The sequence below is a fragment of the Petaurus breviceps genome, unplaced genomic scaffold, assembly GCF_028583685.1.
Source record: "Petaurus breviceps papuanus isolate PSGF00001 unplaced genomic scaffold, PetGlider_PUasm1.0 173, whole genome shotgun sequence".
NCBI lineage: Eukaryota > Metazoa > Chordata > Mammalia > Diprotodontia > Petauridae > Petaurus > Petaurus breviceps.
In genome coordinates, this window is record NW_027185759.1 from 17,234,442 (window position 1) to 17,253,310 (window position 18,869).

The 18,869-nt window shown below is 41.6% G+C and overlaps 1 protein-coding gene across 1 annotated transcript in view; it reads right to left on the reverse strand.

The window, feature by feature from the left end:
* Positions 1–18,869, reverse strand: part of VEPH1 (ventricular zone expressed PH domain containing 1) — a 196,176-nt gene that overhangs the window by 7,716 nt on the left and 169,591 nt on the right. The window contains exons 11-12 of the mRNA XM_069083457.1: positions 17,467–17,584; positions 1,361–1,497 (exon numbers count right to left, since the gene is read on the reverse strand). Of these exons, the coding sequence (XP_068939558.1) occupies positions 1,361–1,497; positions 17,467–17,584 (255 nt within the window). The remainder of the gene's footprint in view (positions 1–1,360; positions 1,498–17,466; positions 17,585–18,869) is intronic.

The following is an 18,869-nucleotide window of genomic DNA, read 5'->3' on the forward strand; positions in this document are numbered from 1 at the left end:
TCATCATAATTATGCAGCGCTGAGAGCTTTTATTGCGATTATTACTGTGTCCATTTGCATTGCAGCAGTCATTGGTATATTATATTGCTAGCTTTGCTCACTTTACCCTGCATCAATTCACAGAAGTTCTTTTCTGTTTGGAGGCCACAAGGGGGCGCCACAGTGCACAGAATGCCAGGTTCTGATTTAGGAAGATGAGTTCAAATTTGACCTCACACATTCACAAGTTGTGTGACCCTGGGCAAGTCACTTATGTCTGTCTCATTTTCCTCATCTGAAAATGGGGATAACAATTGTACGTCACTCCCACAGTTGTTGTGAGGACCAAATGAGATAATATTTTTTTAAGTGCTTAGCACATAGTCGGGGCTGAAGAAATGCTTGTTTCCTTCCTTCCTTCTTTTCTAGATACTTCATGTTTACCAGAGGATCATTTTAGAAGCTTTTTAAAAAAATGTTTCAGTGAATAGATATGTCCCATTAGAAAAAATGTTGGATCAAAGTTTCTAAGATAGCCCCAAAGACCAATCAAGCTGCATCAGAGCTTCTCTCCAAAAGAACCTTCAGAACATAAGAATAGCGGCTCGGGGCAGCTAAGTGGCCCAGTGAATAGAGCACAGGCCCTGGAATCAGGAGGACCTGAGTTCAATCGTGACCTCAGACACTTGACACACTTACTAGCCATGTGACCTTGGGCAAGTTACTCAACCCCAATTGCCCTCCAAAAAAAAAAAAAGAATACGGGCTTAATTATAATCTTGTGTAAAGTTTCTAACATAGAAGGCTGAAGGTTGAAGAGTTCAGACCAAGCTTCACAAATAGCCTCTTCCCTTTAAAAAGCTAATACTACTATGGTGTATTAAGCCAAGCTATTCAAGTTCAGAATTCATGATTATTTAGAAATGAAATACTTTAGGTAGGTGCTATTATTTCCCCCATTTTACAGTTGAGAAAACTGAGGCAAACAGGTTGGTGAATTTCACAGAGTGGTGAATTTTCCTTAGCCACAGAAGTTCTCAAAGGCATCCATCCACTTAGGTGAAGAGGTGGGGTGGTGGTACCTCACCCCCTCCAAACATGACTCTTCAAAGAATACAGGTGATAAAGACAGGAGCACTTGACACACAGTAGGAGCTTAAGAAATGCTTGTTGACTTCATTGGCACAGGAGAAGGAAGTCAGCCATTCTCCCACCAATGTCCCAGAGAGGGATAAATAATTAAAAGAACATCACTCAACTATTTGACAGGGAAGAGACAAACACCACTTTTGATTCTGCACCAGACAAAATGCTTTGGTGGTCAATGGTATGAAGAGGGTCAGTATGAGCAAGCAGAAATAATGAAAGCTCAGAAACTTACAGACTTCCCTTTCCTAAACAGAAGCTGATTACCGGCCAGGGTGAAATAACGGGTTTTCCACCTTTTAATGAACTTCCATCGAACTTGTTTCTCTTTCAGTTTTCCTTCCATGAGAGGTTGGCCATCTTGATTTACAACTGGGAAAGGTGGAAACAAAAAAGATCATCAAGACATTCATTTCCCTTTATTTATTTTGGCAGGAAATCAAATGTCTTAGCACTGTACAGTGAACCTGAAACCCAATAAAACAGATTTGGAGATTTGCTCCATAAATTATGAAACCAATTAAGTTTCTCCCCCAAACTCCACAATTCAGACATGATTATAAAAAAGCATTGATAACTGTTCATTGGCATTGCTGTTTTATGGTCCTAAAATGGACATCATAGGAATGATGAGTTTAGGGTTCAAGATCCAGAGAGGCAGTTAATTTTCTTTCTTTCTTTCTTTCTTTTTAAAATTTAAATGCTTTATTAACTGCTGATTTGCATCATTCGTTTCTGCCAGATTTTGAGTTACAAATTTTCTCCCCGTTTTTCCCCCACCCATCCCCCCAAAACAGCAGTCCCACAGGATATCCCCACCTCCAATCTGCTCTCTCCCATATTTTCTCCCATACCCGTTTCAACTTTTCCAGTGGATCTCTATGCCTCGGTGCCTGTATATCTTTTTTCTTAATTACATGTAAGATGGTATTAATAATAGTATACACACACACACACATATATATATATTTGAATATTTGATTTAAACTTTCAATTCCAGATTCATTCCCTCCCCCCCCCTGCCACCCAACCCACTGGGGGGACAAGCAGTTCAGTATAGGTTGTACATGTGTGGCTAATGCAAAACAATAACATAGTAGATGTATTGTAAAATACTGACTATATTTCCCTCCCTCCTATCCCACCTCACACTTGTTCTATTCTCTACTTTGATCCTGTCCCTTTTCAAAAGTGGGTGCTTCCAACTTCCCTTCCCCCTAGCCTGCCCTCCCTTCCATCATCCCCCCTCACATCCCCTTACCCACCTATTCTCCTGGAGGGTGAGATCCCCTATTTAGTGTGTATTTCCCTCCCTTCTCAAGCCAGATTCAATAGGAATAAGGTTGACCTATTCCCTTTTGCCTTCCTATTCTTCCCCTCCATTGTAACCATTTTCCCTTGCCTCTTCTGTATGAGATAGTTTGCCCCACTCTGTCTCTCCCCATCTCCTCTCATTATATTCCTCTCACCTCTTAATTTCACCTTTTAAGTATCATCCCTTCCTGTTAAATTGGTCCCGTGCCCTCTATCTATGTATACCTGTAAACGTATATACACACATTCACATATGTATTCATATGCCCTCATACCCTCATATAAAGACATATATATATATATATATATATATATTTCTAATCCCTTCAACTACTGAGAAAAGTTTCATAGGTTACAATTATTGTTTTTCCATGTAGGAATGTTAATAGTTCAACTTTGGCCAGGTGGCTCAGCAAGCAAGAGCACCGGCTCCAGTGCCGGGACGACCCGGATCAAATCTGGGCCCAGACACTCAGCAGCACACCCAGAAACAACAACTGGCCATGCAACCCTGAACAAGCCACTCAACCCCGATTGCTTAAAAAAAAAATAGTTCAACTTTGATAAGTTCCTTATGATTTCTTTTCCCTGTTTACCTTCTCATGCTACTCTTGCTTCTTGTATCTGAATGTCAAATTTTCTATTCAACTCTGGTTTTTTCAGCAAGAATGCTTGAAAGTCCTGTATTCCACTGAATGACCATATTTTCCCCTGAAACATGATACTCAGTTTTGCTGGGTAGGTGACTCTTGGTTTTAATCCCAGCTCCCTTGACCTCTGGAATATCATATTCCAGGCCCTTCGATCCCTCAGTGTAGAAGCTGCCAGATCCTGGGTTATCCTGATTGTGTTTCCACAATATTCAAATTGTTTCTTCCTGGCTGCTTGTAATATTCTCTCCTTAATCTGGGAATTCCAGAACCTGGCTATAATATTCCTAGGAGTTTTCTTTTTGGGATCTTTTTCAGGAGGTGATCAGTGGATTCTTTCAACCTCTATTTTGCCCTCTGGTTCTAAAACATCAGGGCAGTTTTCTTTCAGAACTTCCTGGAGGATGCTTTCCAGGCTCTTACTTTGGTCATGGCTCTCAGGCAGTCCAATAATTTTAAAATTATCTCTCCTGGATCTATTTTCCAGGTCAGTGGTTTTTCCCATGAGATATTTCACATTGCCTTCTATTCTTTCATTTGTTTGGATCTGTTTAACAGCATCTTGATTTCTCATAAAGTCATTAGCTTCCATTTGCTCCAATCTAATTCTGAAGCAATGATTCTCCTCAGTGAGCTTTTGAGATTCTTTTTCCATCTGGCAAATTCGACTTTTTAAGGCATTCTTCTCCTCATTGCCTTTTTGAGCCTCCTTTGCCATTTGAGTCAGTCTGTTTTTTAAGGTATTATTTTCTTCAGTCAGGCTGTTGACTCTCATTTCATAATTTTCTTGCATTGTTCTCATTTCTCTTCCCAATTTTTCCTCCACTTCTCTTATCTGCTTCTTAAGGTCCTCTATGGCCTGTAACCAGCTTGTATTTTCCTTTGAAGCTTTTGGTGCAGGAGTTCTGACTTCACTGTTTTCCTCCTGTTCCATGCCTTGCTCCTTCTTATCCCCAAAATAGGAGTGTAATGTTGGAATCTTCTGTCTGCTTTGTTTCCTTTGCCTGCTCATTTTGCCACTCAATGATTTGACTTTTGGGCTTTTTGCCACAGTAGGACTCTGCCACCAGACAGGGGAGTTTTTGTCCCAAATGCTGGGGTTTTCTCAGCTGCCGGAGGTATTAGATGGGTGCCCTCTCTGAGGTCTCTACATGCTCTGGCAAGCTGGACACACACCCCAGGACCTCCACCCTAGACTGCAATCCAGATCCAAGCAGGCTAAAGCAAGAGCAATGACCCCTCAGACTGGTGCTTGGTCCCCCTACACTCTGCATGCCAGGAGCTGAAGCCACCACGTGGCACTGGCAGGCTGTGCTGGCGTCTCAGCGGTTTCTCACTCCGGGGGTAAAAGCCACACACTCCCACTTTCTGGGTCCCAAAGTCCAGACTTCACTGGCCTCTCACCTTGTCCTTCGCATCTCTGTATTGATAAATCTGGAAATGGCCACAGCTGCTGCTGATCTGAAGTCCCTCTGGCTGGCGGCTGGTCAGGCCCGCACTGGGGCTAAAGCCTCGGCGTGGGTCTGGGCTCGGCTCCCAGAGCGCTGCGCTGGCCGATTCCTGCCAGCCTGCCGGGCTGTCCTCAGCGGGAGGTTAGCTTCTCTGTGTCATTTTGTGGGTTCTGCAGCTCCAAAGTTTGTTTAGAGTCCCCTTTTTACATGGATTGGGGAGGGTGGAAGCCGGAGCCGCGGGAAGGTCGTGCTTCTACTCTGCCATCTTGGCTCCGCCCCGGCAGTTAATTTTCTGGGCATTAATTAACTCTGTGTTCAGTTTGCCATTCTTTCAAATGGGAAAACACAGATTTAGGAAGAGTTAAAAGTCTTTTCAAAACTATTCTATGCACACTAAGTCCAAGTTACTGACATTGTGCATTAGAACAGATTTTAAAGAAGATGCCTGCCCATGATTTGTGACCTTAGTCCCAGCTTGGGAATGAAACTCTAAATAGTAATTCAGAACATTTTCAGCAATGATCCGTAGGGCATCACAAAGTACATTCCCCTTTCCCCCCTGCCCTCCCCCCCCCAAGCTATACAATGAAGCTACTGAAGTCAACACATTTAACTCTGATTTTATTTCACACACACACACACACACACACACACACAATTACATTGTCATTCTGAGTAGTCAGAAAATGAGATGACTTTGAAGTAAGGAAACTGGTTACTTAAATGGGGGAGAAAGGAATCCTTTGCGTAATACAGAAATGCCTTCTCTATATGGTATTTATTCGTTCAATAGGCTTAGGTTGAACTAGACTCTAGGCCAGGTGATAGGCATTCCAAAACAGAAATGAAGACAGTGGGCACCCTTAAGATGCTTTCATTTTACTGAAGAAAATGACACATACACATAAATACATAATGTATACAAAGAATTGCTACTCATCAGGAGGTGTCTTTTATTGCTACCTTTTACCTTGGGATGCTATGTCAAAGATTTACCCAAGATTCCACAGCAATAAATATCAAAGGAAGGATGTGAATCTAGTCCTTCCTGAATATGTGTCCAGCCCCATGCGGCCTCCCTAATGTATGGCTCACCTATGTTAAAAACAAAAGTGTTGGCACATTTTTCAGAGTTCACAAATTCAATGATTAGTTCAGGCTGAAGCATATGGGGCTTCTTTTTCACCCAAACACAACAGGGGTCTTATGCTATGTTATCTTTCTCCTCCCACACCAGGATTACAACAGGGCTCCATTCTATATGAAGATACTATCTCATTTTCAACTTACATCATTTTCCACTCAACAAATGCACTGGTTTTTATTTCTGAACCAGTTATTATTTGGAATTTTTAGGCCAAATTAAAACCCAATAGCAGGAAAAAAAATGGCCTAGAGATACGCTTAATTTAAATACTTATTAACCTCAATCTCTGCTTCTGTTTCCACCCCCAACCTTTTAAAAAGCTGGAAAAAAGGGCAGATTTTCCCCAACCAATCTTCTTTCCAAAGTGGACACTCATTAGCACCACTTGGTTTGCTGCTGCTGAGGTTACAGACTCATAGATCTAATTTACTGATCATTCTTTCTACTGGCATTTCTCTGGGCACCAAAGTCCTTGTAGAAACCAAATCCCTCCCTTTTGCAGACAGAGAAACAAGAAGTCATTGTATTAGTCATATTTATATAAGTGTCAGATTGTGCTTTTGGGGGGAATTTCTTAAGAGAGGAAGGAATGTTGTCTGACTCAGTGAGATAGATAGCTTGTGATCTTCAGAAGGTTCAAAGTCTGTCTGTTCACCCAATCTCAAGGCTGTCATTGTTATTTCTCTGTGGTTTGAGGGGGTAGTGGCATGTCAGGAGAAGAGAATGATAATTGCAAAATATAGACCTTTCCATGTATTTGAGCCTCTCTCCACAACAAGTAAAGTGGACATTTCAGGTACAGTTGTTATCTGCCCCATCTTACAGTTGAGGAAAATGAGGCTGAGGGAAGGTAAGTGACTTGCCCCTGGTAACACAGCTAGTGAGTACTTGAGGTAGAATTTGTTCTTCTTGTCAAAGGATCTGGGTTCAAATTCTACTTTGGTCAGTTACTATCTGTGTGACCTAGTACAAGTTCCTTCATCTCTATGGGTTACAGTACAGGTCCCTCAACTATAAACTGGAGGTGTTGAATTTGATCACCTCTAAGGTTCCTTGTAATTTTATAGCTAGGATTCCATGACTCTAAATATAGCTCCCTTTCTGCCATGCTAGATGCTAACACACATTTCTAATTCTAGCTGTGCAATGAGACAAGAAACTATGAAATACTATGTGCCAAGCACTGTGTTAAGTTCTCAGAATGTAAATGGAAGCAAAAAGAAAGACGGGACCTGTCTTCAATCAGCTTACGTTCTAATGGGGGAAGGGAACACATAAAAAGAGATGAAAAGTGGCTGAGGAGAGAAGGAAGGCACATGATGAAGTCCAGAGAGGTAGGAGGGTAATAAGGGGAGGAATTAGGAGTCAGCATCACTGGCCTTGGGCACTTCCTCAAAATGGAGAGGTTTGGGAAAATTCCCCAGTTGGAGGAATGGTACCACGAGTTAAGAGCTGACAGTAATACAAGCCTCCCTGATCAGGGACAATTCTTTGAATTCATTTTATATTTACATGTGTGTGTGTGTGTGTGTGTGTGTGTGTGTGTGTGTGTGTGTGGTTTCCTTCAGCAAAATGTAAGCTACTTGAGGGTAAAGGCTGTTCTTCCTCCCCATCAACTCACACAGAATAATGCGCCTTAATCCTCCTGAATGAATATCGGTATGGGGTTCCTACATCAAGCAATAACCTCATTTACTGGTGGAACTTTCTATCAAAAGCCCTTTCAGGTTCAAAATTCCCTGATCTTATGACCTCATGATGTATGTTAACTTTGATGTTTAACAAATGTCAAAGCAGCTTTATGTGCTGAGATTTTCAATTCTAATTTGGAAACATGCAGGAATGTGTTCCAGACACCCGTTTCATTTGGAGAAATGCAATCATTCTGCTTTTTAGACATAGTTTTAATTTCGGAACTGCATCTTCCTCTTCATACAATGGTGCACTTATCAAGTCTACCATCCCAGACTTATGTCTAAAAGATATGCAAAATAAACAGATCCTGGACCTGAGATCTTCTGAAGCCATGACTGATTCTGGTCCTCTTTTTTACAAGAGTCATTTTGAATATTATATAGACCACTAGGCATAGCAAGTCTTTCACCAGTGCAGACGAAAGTGTTTTATTCAGAGTATTTGTCACAAAGTCTCAAAGGAAGGCCCGATAGGATATTACTCAAGGAAATGAGAGAGACACAATGTGGACAAAGATGTAGTGTCCCCAAGCTGGGAACACCCAGGAAAAGAGGCCTGAGACAAGATAATAGAGACTTAACAAAGAGCTGCAGTATGGAGGCCTCCAACCAGCTGCAGAGAAACCAAGAATTTTCAGCACAGATCAAAACTTATCAGGCATGAAATGAGAAACGAGTGAAGAAAAAGATAATGAGAGAAAGAAGTCTGAGAAAAAACAAAGTCTGGAAAGGAAATGCTAACATATCTTCAGAGGCGCTGGAGTCTAGCCCTGGGACCTAACACCAGTATCGATCTCAACCTATTTGGTAAAAGCCAAGATCTTTGTGTCTGCAGGATTAATTTAAAATAATTTGTGAAGGGCAAAAGTGGGGCATGACTTGAAATGTTTTTCCAGGCTCTTTCCCATGTTTCCTTTGCAATTAAGTTGTCCAGATGTGTGCAATACATGGACGTTCTTAAAATACGTCAATGACTATAGTTCTTATAAGAAAATAATTCCCTTGTGATGTCACAGTCACCTCATTTACAAAACAGGATCTAATTTTCTATAAGGATTACTACAGTCATTTTAAAGAACAATGTACAGGGTTGTACTGTGCCTGCATTATTTAATTTCTGCACCAAGGTGACCACTTTACATTTTGTAGATCTGACCTCTTGCCTGCAAATTCTGTGCATATATCTAAAACACACCTGATTACTAAGCATAGACTAACTTGCCAGCTGATTGACTGAGTCTTTCAAAATATCCCAATTTTCCTAATTTCTTTCTATCCAATCTGGAATAAAAAATGCTGTCTTTAAAACATTAGTCATTACATTACATATCTAAATCCTCCAAGCAGAATCTTTAGTGAATAACTTGGAACTCAATGCAAAAAGCATTTATTAAGTGCCTACTATGTGTAAGATGCTATGACAGATCCTAGGGACAAAAAGGTTTTGTGGAGTCCTCATCATATGGAGCTTTCAGTACCTTGAAAACTTCAGATCTTTTTAAACAAACTAGTGTCTAGCCATGCTTCTGCCATCTTGAAGTTGATTAAAAAAACCCAAGGGTAAGACATGCTACATAGTCATCCATACAAAATCTGATCTGTTAGATCTAGCTCATTGGGATATTTTTGGATCCCATTCCTTCTATTTCTTCTAACTTTGTGTCACCTGAAAATATGATGAACATGACATCCATGCCTTTATCCAAGTCACTGATAAAATATTCAAAGGCATGAGACAAAGCACAGATTTCCAAGGTGCTACAATATTGACCTTTCAGGCTGAGATGGGACCATTAATGTTTGTCTATAGGTTTGGCCATTTATCCAGTTCTGATCCCACTTAGCTAAATTATTATTGATTTCAACACTTCTCCATCTTGTCCCCAAGAATAACATGGGTAGCAAGAATAATATTTGTCAAATGCTTTGCTTAGAAAACATTTGACTACTTAAATTATATCAATCATTCTCCTAATCTACTGATTTTGGCTTGCTTTGAATTGGAATTAGCATTTCTTAACGCTTGGGTCATAGAGTGAGAGGCATTGGGGGAGTGGGTGGATAGACAACTGCCTTCAGAGGCGCAAAAATTCAATCCATGTGACCCTAGGCAAGTCACTCAACATCCTAGTTCTCTAAGCATCTCTCTAAGACTGACCTGCAGAAAAAGTGCTGTCCTATACAGGGAAAGGAGCTATCCTCACTAGGAGTTTCCTATGTGTGATATCCCATATGTCGTCGTTACCTGGTATCTTGAGTCATAAAAGCGATTTCTAAGCGATTTCACCTTTTGATTCTTCCACCTGTGTAGGGGTAATTGGACATTGATTTATTCACTTTGGCTCAATATTGCAAAGGTAAATACTTCTTCCCCCAAATATGCTGATGTATGATTTAGTGTGTTCTTCATGCAGAATATGTTCAATATTTCAGACACATTTTTATAAGTTCCTTTGTGGATAACCCCAGAATTGATATGCTGCAAGTCAGTGGCATGTCAGGAATTCTTTTTTTACCTTAAACCATGTGGCCCAATATAGAAATATGCTAGGATTGGAAATTGATCCCTAAAGGAAAGTGAAAGTTAACTACAGAGGGCTTTGGGTCACTGATCTTAGCTTGATTTTCACTAAAGCTCATAAATTATTGGATCCCAAGTTCACCATACTCAAGCTTTTTTTCTCCCTACATACAGTGAAATATTAGTATGATGTTCACAAATCTTGTTTCTTTTCACAAAGTGTTGAAGCTACCCAACTTATAAAGATTGTGACCATAAAACAAAGCTTTCCCCCATGAAAACCCAATGCCTGAAAAAGCCAAATCATGCTTTTGTTAATGTTTGACTTTACATTATAAAGTGAATTCTATTTCTGTCCCCTCCCCCAGAACTGCTCCTGATTATCTTTTAATTACAAGCCTGTGGATTCTGAGATCAGAGTGTGGGAAGCCACAGTCCTCGATGGTCATTTGTTGCATTTCACCACGATGTCCACAGAGCGTCCCAAGTATCTCGATGCAGTTTATGTTATTAAAGCTCACTAAGCTTTGGACAGTTGTTTCTCAACTTTCCATCAAAAGAAAATGGGATAATAAACATTCAAATCCTAAGAGTAGACTAACAATCTATAGCCCAGTGAATGGGGGTATTGCTCCCGGGTGTAATTACTTCTGTATAATCAGTAATGGTGGCACGGTGAATAGAGCACTGGACTTGGAATCAGAAAGACTCTTCTTCATGAGTTCAAATCTGGCCTCAGACACTTAATAGCTGTATGACCCTTAACCCTGTTTGCCTCAGTTTCCTCATCTGGAAAATAAGCTAGAGAAGCAAACAGCAAACCATTCCAGTACCCTTGCAAAGAAACCCCCAAATAGGATCATGAAGAGTCAGACATGACTGAAATGACTCAGCAACAGCAAATGATCAGTGACACACTGATATGTGCTGTAATTTTATTGACTTTTATTAAAAAGGGCCAGACACCATAGGGGCATATGGAAGAAGGACAGTTTAAATCACGGCATATTGAACAGAAGACTTTCTTTTGGCCAGGTTATTCCTAGACATTCACATAGCATATCCTTTTTGGAGGCTCTGGTGGATCTACACCCTTGCCAATGTGGGGACTCCCTCCAATAAAGCAGATGACACCCCACCCAAACCTGTCCATCCTGTGTGAATCCTGCCCATGTCCTGTGATTCCCATAAACGGTCCAACCATTGTGCTGGGAGCACATTTTCTAGACGTTTTGCTTGTATAACAGCGGAGCATGTGGGTCAGCCATTTATTTTCTCTTCTCTCCTTTAATTATTAAATAAAAATTAAGTCTAGTTATTGGTATACACAGGCAAAGACAACATTTCAATTTTTATGAAATCGCAGAACTAGGAAAGTTTGTCAGAACAGTCAGTCAGTAACATTTATTAAGTGCCTACTATGTATCAGGCACTGGGCTAAGCACGGAGGACACAGAGAAAAGCAAATAACAATTTATACCTACAATCCATTTTCATATTCATCCAGGTAAAGTCTCATCTTTCCTAATCTTAATAACACCCAGAAATGGAGAGTCTACAACCTTCCATTCAAATCCCTTGCAGGGTCTAACTGCCTCTTTAGAAAATAAGAATTGTCTTGTTGTGATATCATTATGGTAGATGGTGCTTGGGGGTAGGAAGGTCTGAATTCAAATCCCACCTCAGAAACTCACTAGCTGGGCAAGTCACTCCAACCTTGCTCAGCCTTGGTTTCCTCATCTATAAAATGGGGATGACAGAAGCTACCTCCCAGGGTTGTTATGAAGATCAAATGAGATAGCTTATGTATAATGCTTTGCAAGCCCAACACTAAGTATTATGTGTGTTCTGAATATTTTAAGCTTTTGAAACCAGAGACAATTTTCATCTCTAAAGAGGAGAGACATGAAGTTGTCTAAAAATATTCCTCCAACTTGATTCGACAGCAAATATTTAAGTGCTTACTGAGTGTCAGGTATTATGGCCCCCAAAGGGGAACCAGGAGTAATGTGTGTAAGACGCAAAGAGGTCATTTTAGGTTTGATGCGAGGAACAAAAACTCAACAATGAGTCCAAAGTAGAATGAATGGTTCTAGGAGGTAGTTGGCTCCCCTGCCTCACTTCCTGTTTGGTGTTTTGTCCTGAGCATTCATCATTAGCCATGGGTTAGGTGAGGCAGTCACCTCTGTCCAACTCTGAAACGGAGCCTGCAAAAACAGTCCCTTCCCAAAGGAGCTTATACTCTACCGGGGAAGGCATATGTACACAGATTATAAATATAAAATAAATGCAAAGTTAATACCAAAAAGATTTCTAGTGTGATTGTGTGTGAAAGAGGGAACTGACTGGGGGAGAAAAGCAGGGAAGGCTTCATCTAGGAGGTGGTTCGCAAGCTGAACCTTGCAGGGAGGTTGGGACTCTAGGAGATTAGAACTCAGAATCCTAAAAGCCTCTTCCCCAAAACCTTTTACATTATGATTCCTAGGGACCAAGAGAATAAATCCCACCCCAGTGAATGTTTCATATTATGATGAAGGCCATGGAATCTTTTGCCTTCCAGCTGTCTTAGGTATGTGTAAGAGCATAAGTAACTTTAGGTAAAAAGAGTGAAAGCCCCTGACTCAACAATTTTTGGAAGTAACTAACTGGAAAGCCAGACACATTCCAAAATGATTCAGCTGACTAACCCTTCAGGCTTGACTTGCTGTACACTTCCAAGATGCAGGAGCCGTGAATAGAAGAGATTGGCCTTATTCTTCGGAAAGAGTCTCAGTTGTGTTGAGTCCAATTGAGTAATCTCAATGTCCTCATTCTTGTGGGCTAACAGTGTCAGTAATAAACACTACCAGCCCAGCCTATTCTCAGAGGGGTCTTTGCTTATTTTATGGCTATCCCAATCCTACACACTGTACCCTAAAAAGGGATTAAAGGAAAAGGAATCAGCATTTGGAAGGATTGAAAATAACTTCTACTGTAATCATTTCCCACATGTTAAATGAGAGGAAGATCTACTGTTATCTGGGCAGCATAAGTCACTGGGGAGAGGGAATACATTTTGAGAAGTTCCAACTTGCTTCTTTGTGACTCTCCAATACATTTTAGCTGGAAGGAGTAATTTCCTTTGGAAATTCCAATGTTATCTATTAAGGGAAGGCTCCAACACATTCAGTTTCTTCCACTTCAGTTTCCTCATCTATTTATCGTAGTGGAGTCCTAGCCTACTCTCCCTAGCATGGCATTTCCTCTGTCTTTATCTCAATCCAATTGGGTAAGAATGAGAAGAGGCAGAAGCCTGAAATCCACAGGACGAACCTTGGGGTACTTCACTTGGCAGAGGAAAATGCCAATAAGACCTGGAGTTCAAAGAGTCACATAAGCCTAATACTGAAAGGGACTTCAGGAGGTGATTGATTGAGTCCTCTGCCTCCAAGAAATGGACTTGCGCCATGCAAGGAGATGACCATTTTCTTATGTACCTCCAGTTGCTTAAATACACTCACTATAGTAGCATAAGAACATAGATCAAGAAAGGGATCTCAGAGGCCACTAGCCCAGTCCCTTCATACTACAGAGAATGAGGTCCAGGAAGGTGAAGCGGTTGTCCAAGGTCACAAGCATAGGAAGTGGGGGAGATAGCATTTGAACCTGGGTTTCCTGGCTTTTCTAGGGAGCATGCTATCATCAAACAAGGACATGTTTTATATTAGCTCACAGATCCTGTCATTTATGGCTCTCCAGTTTTGTCAGACTACTCTAGTGCTCTATCATGGCCTTAGACACCTTTCACCACAAAGGGATGTATTTCTAGGGGTCCTTCCTGCCTTCTCCAAGGTTATAGCAGCAGCAGAGGACAAGGTCTCTCCCACCCCATAGGCAGCCCTTCATTCCTCTTTGGTCTGCTCCTGGTTCTCTGCACTTTTTTCTCCACCACTTTCTCACCCTGGAAGATTCCTCCCCTTTGGCCCCTTCCTCTGATTGGTCTGTTCTTCCTAGGAGCTTTATTTTAAGGAAAGTGACCAGAGGAGTCATGCTCAGTCTTTCATTTCTCAGACTCCTGACTTTCCAAACTTCTTTCTCCACTATGACCATAGGTAGGCTACCTCTTCTCCCCAGTTCATTTCCCACAATGGAATCTCTTAGTTTTCTTAGCAAAGTAAGAGACGAATTTGTCTGTTGAAAGGGGCAGGGAAAGGGAGATTATGCCCTTTGAAAAGAGAAGAGGTTTAGAGAAGATATTGTTGACAGGGTGATACGGAGGAATGAAAGGATTGCTATGCAGTGGGGAGGACCCAGCTGAGATTCAGTAACAGATTCATGGTGCACAGCCAGCAATGCTTTGGGACTTATTGCAGTGACATTCAGCAGCAAATGAACAGCATTGGAGAAGGTAGATGATGGGGGTCATCAAGGTTTGGAAAAAGGCAAATGGCAGCAATAGGACAAGGAAGAAGGGATTCATTGACATTGGCAATGAATTCATCACCAAGTGACCAGACTACTGATTATAGGCCTCTCCAGACTTAGTTAGATTGGTCCACGGAAAGTAGTGGTATGCTTTTGCTGGGAGCATACCTAATAATGATAATAGCTAACATGTACAGTGGTTTCAGGTTTACGAAGTGCTTTCAATATATTGCCTTATTTGATTCTTGCAACTGCCATGTGAGGTAGGTGTTATTATTATCCCCATTTGTAAAATTGGGAAACTGAGACCGAGAGTGATTAAGTCATTTGCCCAGGGACACAGCAATAGTGAATGTCTGAAGACAGATTTGAACTAAGGTATTCTTGACTCCATATCCAGGGCTCTATTCCCTATTAAGACTCAAAATCAGAGGATATTTAAAACCTTGATGACTTAACAACATGGTAGAACATGGTAGAGCTTGTGCACATCTGGCATAACCCCTGAGAACCTAAGTGCCCTGAGATACAACAATGAGACATCTGAGTAGCTTTTCTTGGACATTGGCATCCTCCTGATAGCACAAAGCCCTGGAACATTGCAGAGTCTCCTAAATGAGACTTTCCTGAAAAGAATTCATCTGTATTAAGGACCAGGCCAAGGCAAGTTTGAGTTAATGTGCCACATTCCCATAACAACATGGGGGCTCTTGTGATCAAAGCTATGGTATAGATCTGGGGCACTTTGAGTAAACTTTGCCTCCTGGGGGATTGATCAGGGACCCAGCTATGAACAGGAAGGTTAAGGAGCATATAAAGTCAGCTCTAGGATTCTGGTAGGGGTCTCCTGGGACCTTAGGATCATCTTTCTCTATGGCTCTTAACCTTCTTGTTGGAAGCGTGTCCCTGCTTTCACTCTGCTATGAACTGTTGTTGTCTTTTAACCACTTGGGGATGACTGATTTTTACCAGGGAGGTATTTGAATACATATGTATACGTATATATGTATATATATGTGTATGTATATGTGTGCACATGTTTATTAAAGCAACTGTTTATCCGAATCCCTAGGCTTAGAGGGATTCATTACAGCCGACATACAGCCCCAACTGGGCCAATCTGTAACATGGGGATGGTAATACAAGGTCATGAGGGCAGTTAGGTGGCACTGCAGTGCATGGAACGCTACACCTGGAGTCAGGAGGACGTGAGTTCAAATTTGACCTCAGATACTTCCTAGCTGTGTGACCCTGGGCAAGTCACTTCACCCTGTCTGCCTCAGTTCCTCATCTGTAAAAATGAACTGGAGAAGGAAATGGCAAACCCCTGCAGCATCTTTGCCAAGAGAAAACTCCAAATCAGATCATGGAGAGTCTGGCAGAATGGAAACAGAAGAGAAGCAGCAGCAACAACATTTAGCAGAGCGCTTGATGCCTAGTAAATACTTAAATGTCTGTTGAATGGCTCACTGACCAACTGATGGTGCTGTCTAAAGAAAAGAAAACTCTTTAACGAACATCTAGATAGTTCCCCATGTTCCTCCGTTGTATTTTAAGTTTGGAGCTTAAAATGGAATGTGCATTAAGGTAATATGTCTACTGAGTGTCACAGTAATAGGTTCATTTTCAACAAATGTTGATATAATTTATGCAATTGTGTAAAGTACTAAATAATTAATGCAAATGTTTTAGAAAGTTGAGATTTGATGACTGGAAATATCAGTTAAAACAGGGATTATCCCTATCGTCCAAACAGATTATTGACATGGGAGCAGGAAACGAGTAGAGAAATTCAACATTAATTTCACTATCTTCTCTTTGCACGTCCCTGGCCTCCATTGGCACTTTTAGCCTATGTATGTTCTCAGGCTATATTTAGCTCAAAGGGAAGGAATGCAAATAGGAAGACCTGGGCATGTTAAATGGCGTCTGGAAGTGCTGGATAACACATCCTGAAAGAACGGCTATAATAGGAAACCTCTGTGGGCTTAGCTTGCTCCCCAGGCCTGTTCTAAGGGCATCTTCAGACAGCTGCAGTTAAATATTCATGACCCAGGGCTCCACGTACTGTACTGGGCAGGCTCACTCTTGAGGGCCTCTGAGCCCCCAAGGATCAGCACCTTACTTCCCTTCCACTCTCCGATCAAGTTCCTTTTATACCTTTTTCTTTTTTGGTTGGGGAAATAATGACTAATTAAAAAGTTTTGTGGTGGAGGCAAACTCCCTTCTTCAACATCTTGGTTTTTTGGAATTCCTTTGAAAACACTCTTCTTCCCCTTTCTCCCCTCCCCTCTACTTAATCCTGGGTCAATTTGGATTTCTTAATCAGCCAGCAATCTGTGCTCCACTAAAGGGCTTGGTCCTTAATTGTTCCTTCACACAGGCAGCTCCCTTTTCTATAGGGTAATGATTTTAATGGGCCGCTTTCCTTTGCCCACTCACCCTCTCTCCATCTGGTGAAATAAACTTTTCCAACTCAACCTTAACATCTTGGCAAGGAACAATAGAACTACTCTCATAACGGATAATCTTGAAGATGTAAAGGAAGAATGTTCAAATGAAAGGAGTGAATGCAGGTGGCACCATCAATGGTATCCCTGAAGGTGGCATGTGGACAAAACACCTCTGTGCTCTGCCCTTTCTGCGGGTTTGTGATCACTTTGCATCACCCACTTTACCCATAGTCACTATAAAGAAACAATGTCTGGTAAAGAAGATCAAGGATTCAGAGAACTCTCAGAAGCCCAGGTGAGGAGTTTTTTCTGTTTTCAAGATCAATGAAACTTTTAAGGTGTAGAGTTTTTGTTGGAGGATCTTGGGCAAAATGAAATATCATAGACTCCCCTGACACCAGGGGCAGGGGGTGCATACAGTGAGGGGTGGGAGGAAGAGACAGCAAGGACTTTTCAATGGGGATGGACCATCAACATAGGAATTCTAATTGAATCCATGGGAGCTGATGAGACCATCAAGAATACACACACACACACACACATGCACACACGCACACATGCACACACGCACACACGCACACGTCTGCCTTCGCATCTCAGAATTGCTCATGGAGCCTGTGCAATGGCAGGCAACAGAGACCATATGCAGATTCCTTTCAAAACTGAACCCACAGTGAACTGGTTTCAAGAGCCAACAGGCCCCTTACCTGTCGCCTTCTCTGGATTATTGCACATGAAGCACTGCCACGTGCCGGCTTCTTCACTAAAGCCGAACAAATCAAAGAATCTCACTTCCTCCAGATGTTGCTGCACCTGGTCCAGGTCCTAGTTCAGTAACAAGAAACACAAACAATAAAAATGGCTTTGCTTGTTCCCTGCCATGGGATGGCTTGGAAACTGGAAAATGAATGCATTCATCCATATAACCACTCAGTAAATAGTTGCTGAGTGCCGACTATATCAGAGACGCTGATTGACACTCTGTGGTCAACTCCAAATCTAACAAATAAAAACCAGGAGTCTGCCCTGACGTCGGACTCTGATACTGCCTCCTGTGCCCTCAGAGTTCTCAGAGGCCATGCCAATGGCACATGCCCCTTGTGAAGTCTGCAGCCAGAGCTTTCTTAGCATTTCCAAATGCTTCATAAGCCACACCTGCCATAGGGAGGTAAGCACCGTTTCCCCATTCTGTGATGGAAGGAAAACAAAGATTTGGAGTGCTAATCTTAGTGTCTTTGCTCAAAGCTGGGGCACAGCCAGGATCAGAATTCTGGAGCATTAATTTCTTATTTTTCCTTCCTTCTACAGGTGTGTAAACTCAGTGTCTTTCTCTTTCTCACAGATCAAAGTTCTGCAGTGATTTTAGAATTGTACACAAAGAGCTTTAGAGGGAATCAGAGAGGTCAGTGTGGAACTGAAACAGAAATGAATAGAAATGACTTAGAAAACCACAAATTATCATTATCTATGTTGCATTCTATTTTTATTAGTTTTGTTAAACTTTTCCCAGTTTCATTCTAATCTGGCCAAGGAAACCCTCTAGAGTTTTGCAGTTAGGAGCACTTGAGTTTGACTCCACTGAGTTCAATACAAATGTTTTTATAGCTGAAGAAAGTGAAATTCAGAGATTAAGCATATAGCTCAAGGTTATTCAGGTGGCAAGTAATGCAGCAGGGATTTGAACCTAGATTCTCTGTCTTCCAGTCCAACCCACCTTCCACTGCATCTCTTTGCTGCTTTCAGTTAATCAAGAGTAATTCTGAAAATGGTACCAGAATTTGAGAAGAATTTCTTTCAAGAGATTTCTAAGTGGGGGTGGCTAGGTGGTGCAGTGAATAGAGTACTGGCCTTGGAGTCAGGAGGACCTGAGTTAAAATCTAGCCTCAGACACTTAACATTTACTAGTTGTGTGACCTTGGACAAGTCACTTAATCCTCAATGTCCTGCCTTCTTCCCTCCCAAAAAGCAGAGAGAGAGAGAGAGAGAGACAGAGAGACAGAGAGAGAGAGAGACAGACAGACAGAGAGAGAGAGAGAGAGAGAGAGAGAGAGAGAGAGAGAGACAGAGACAGAGACAGAGACAGAGACAGAGAGAGAGACAGAGACAGAGA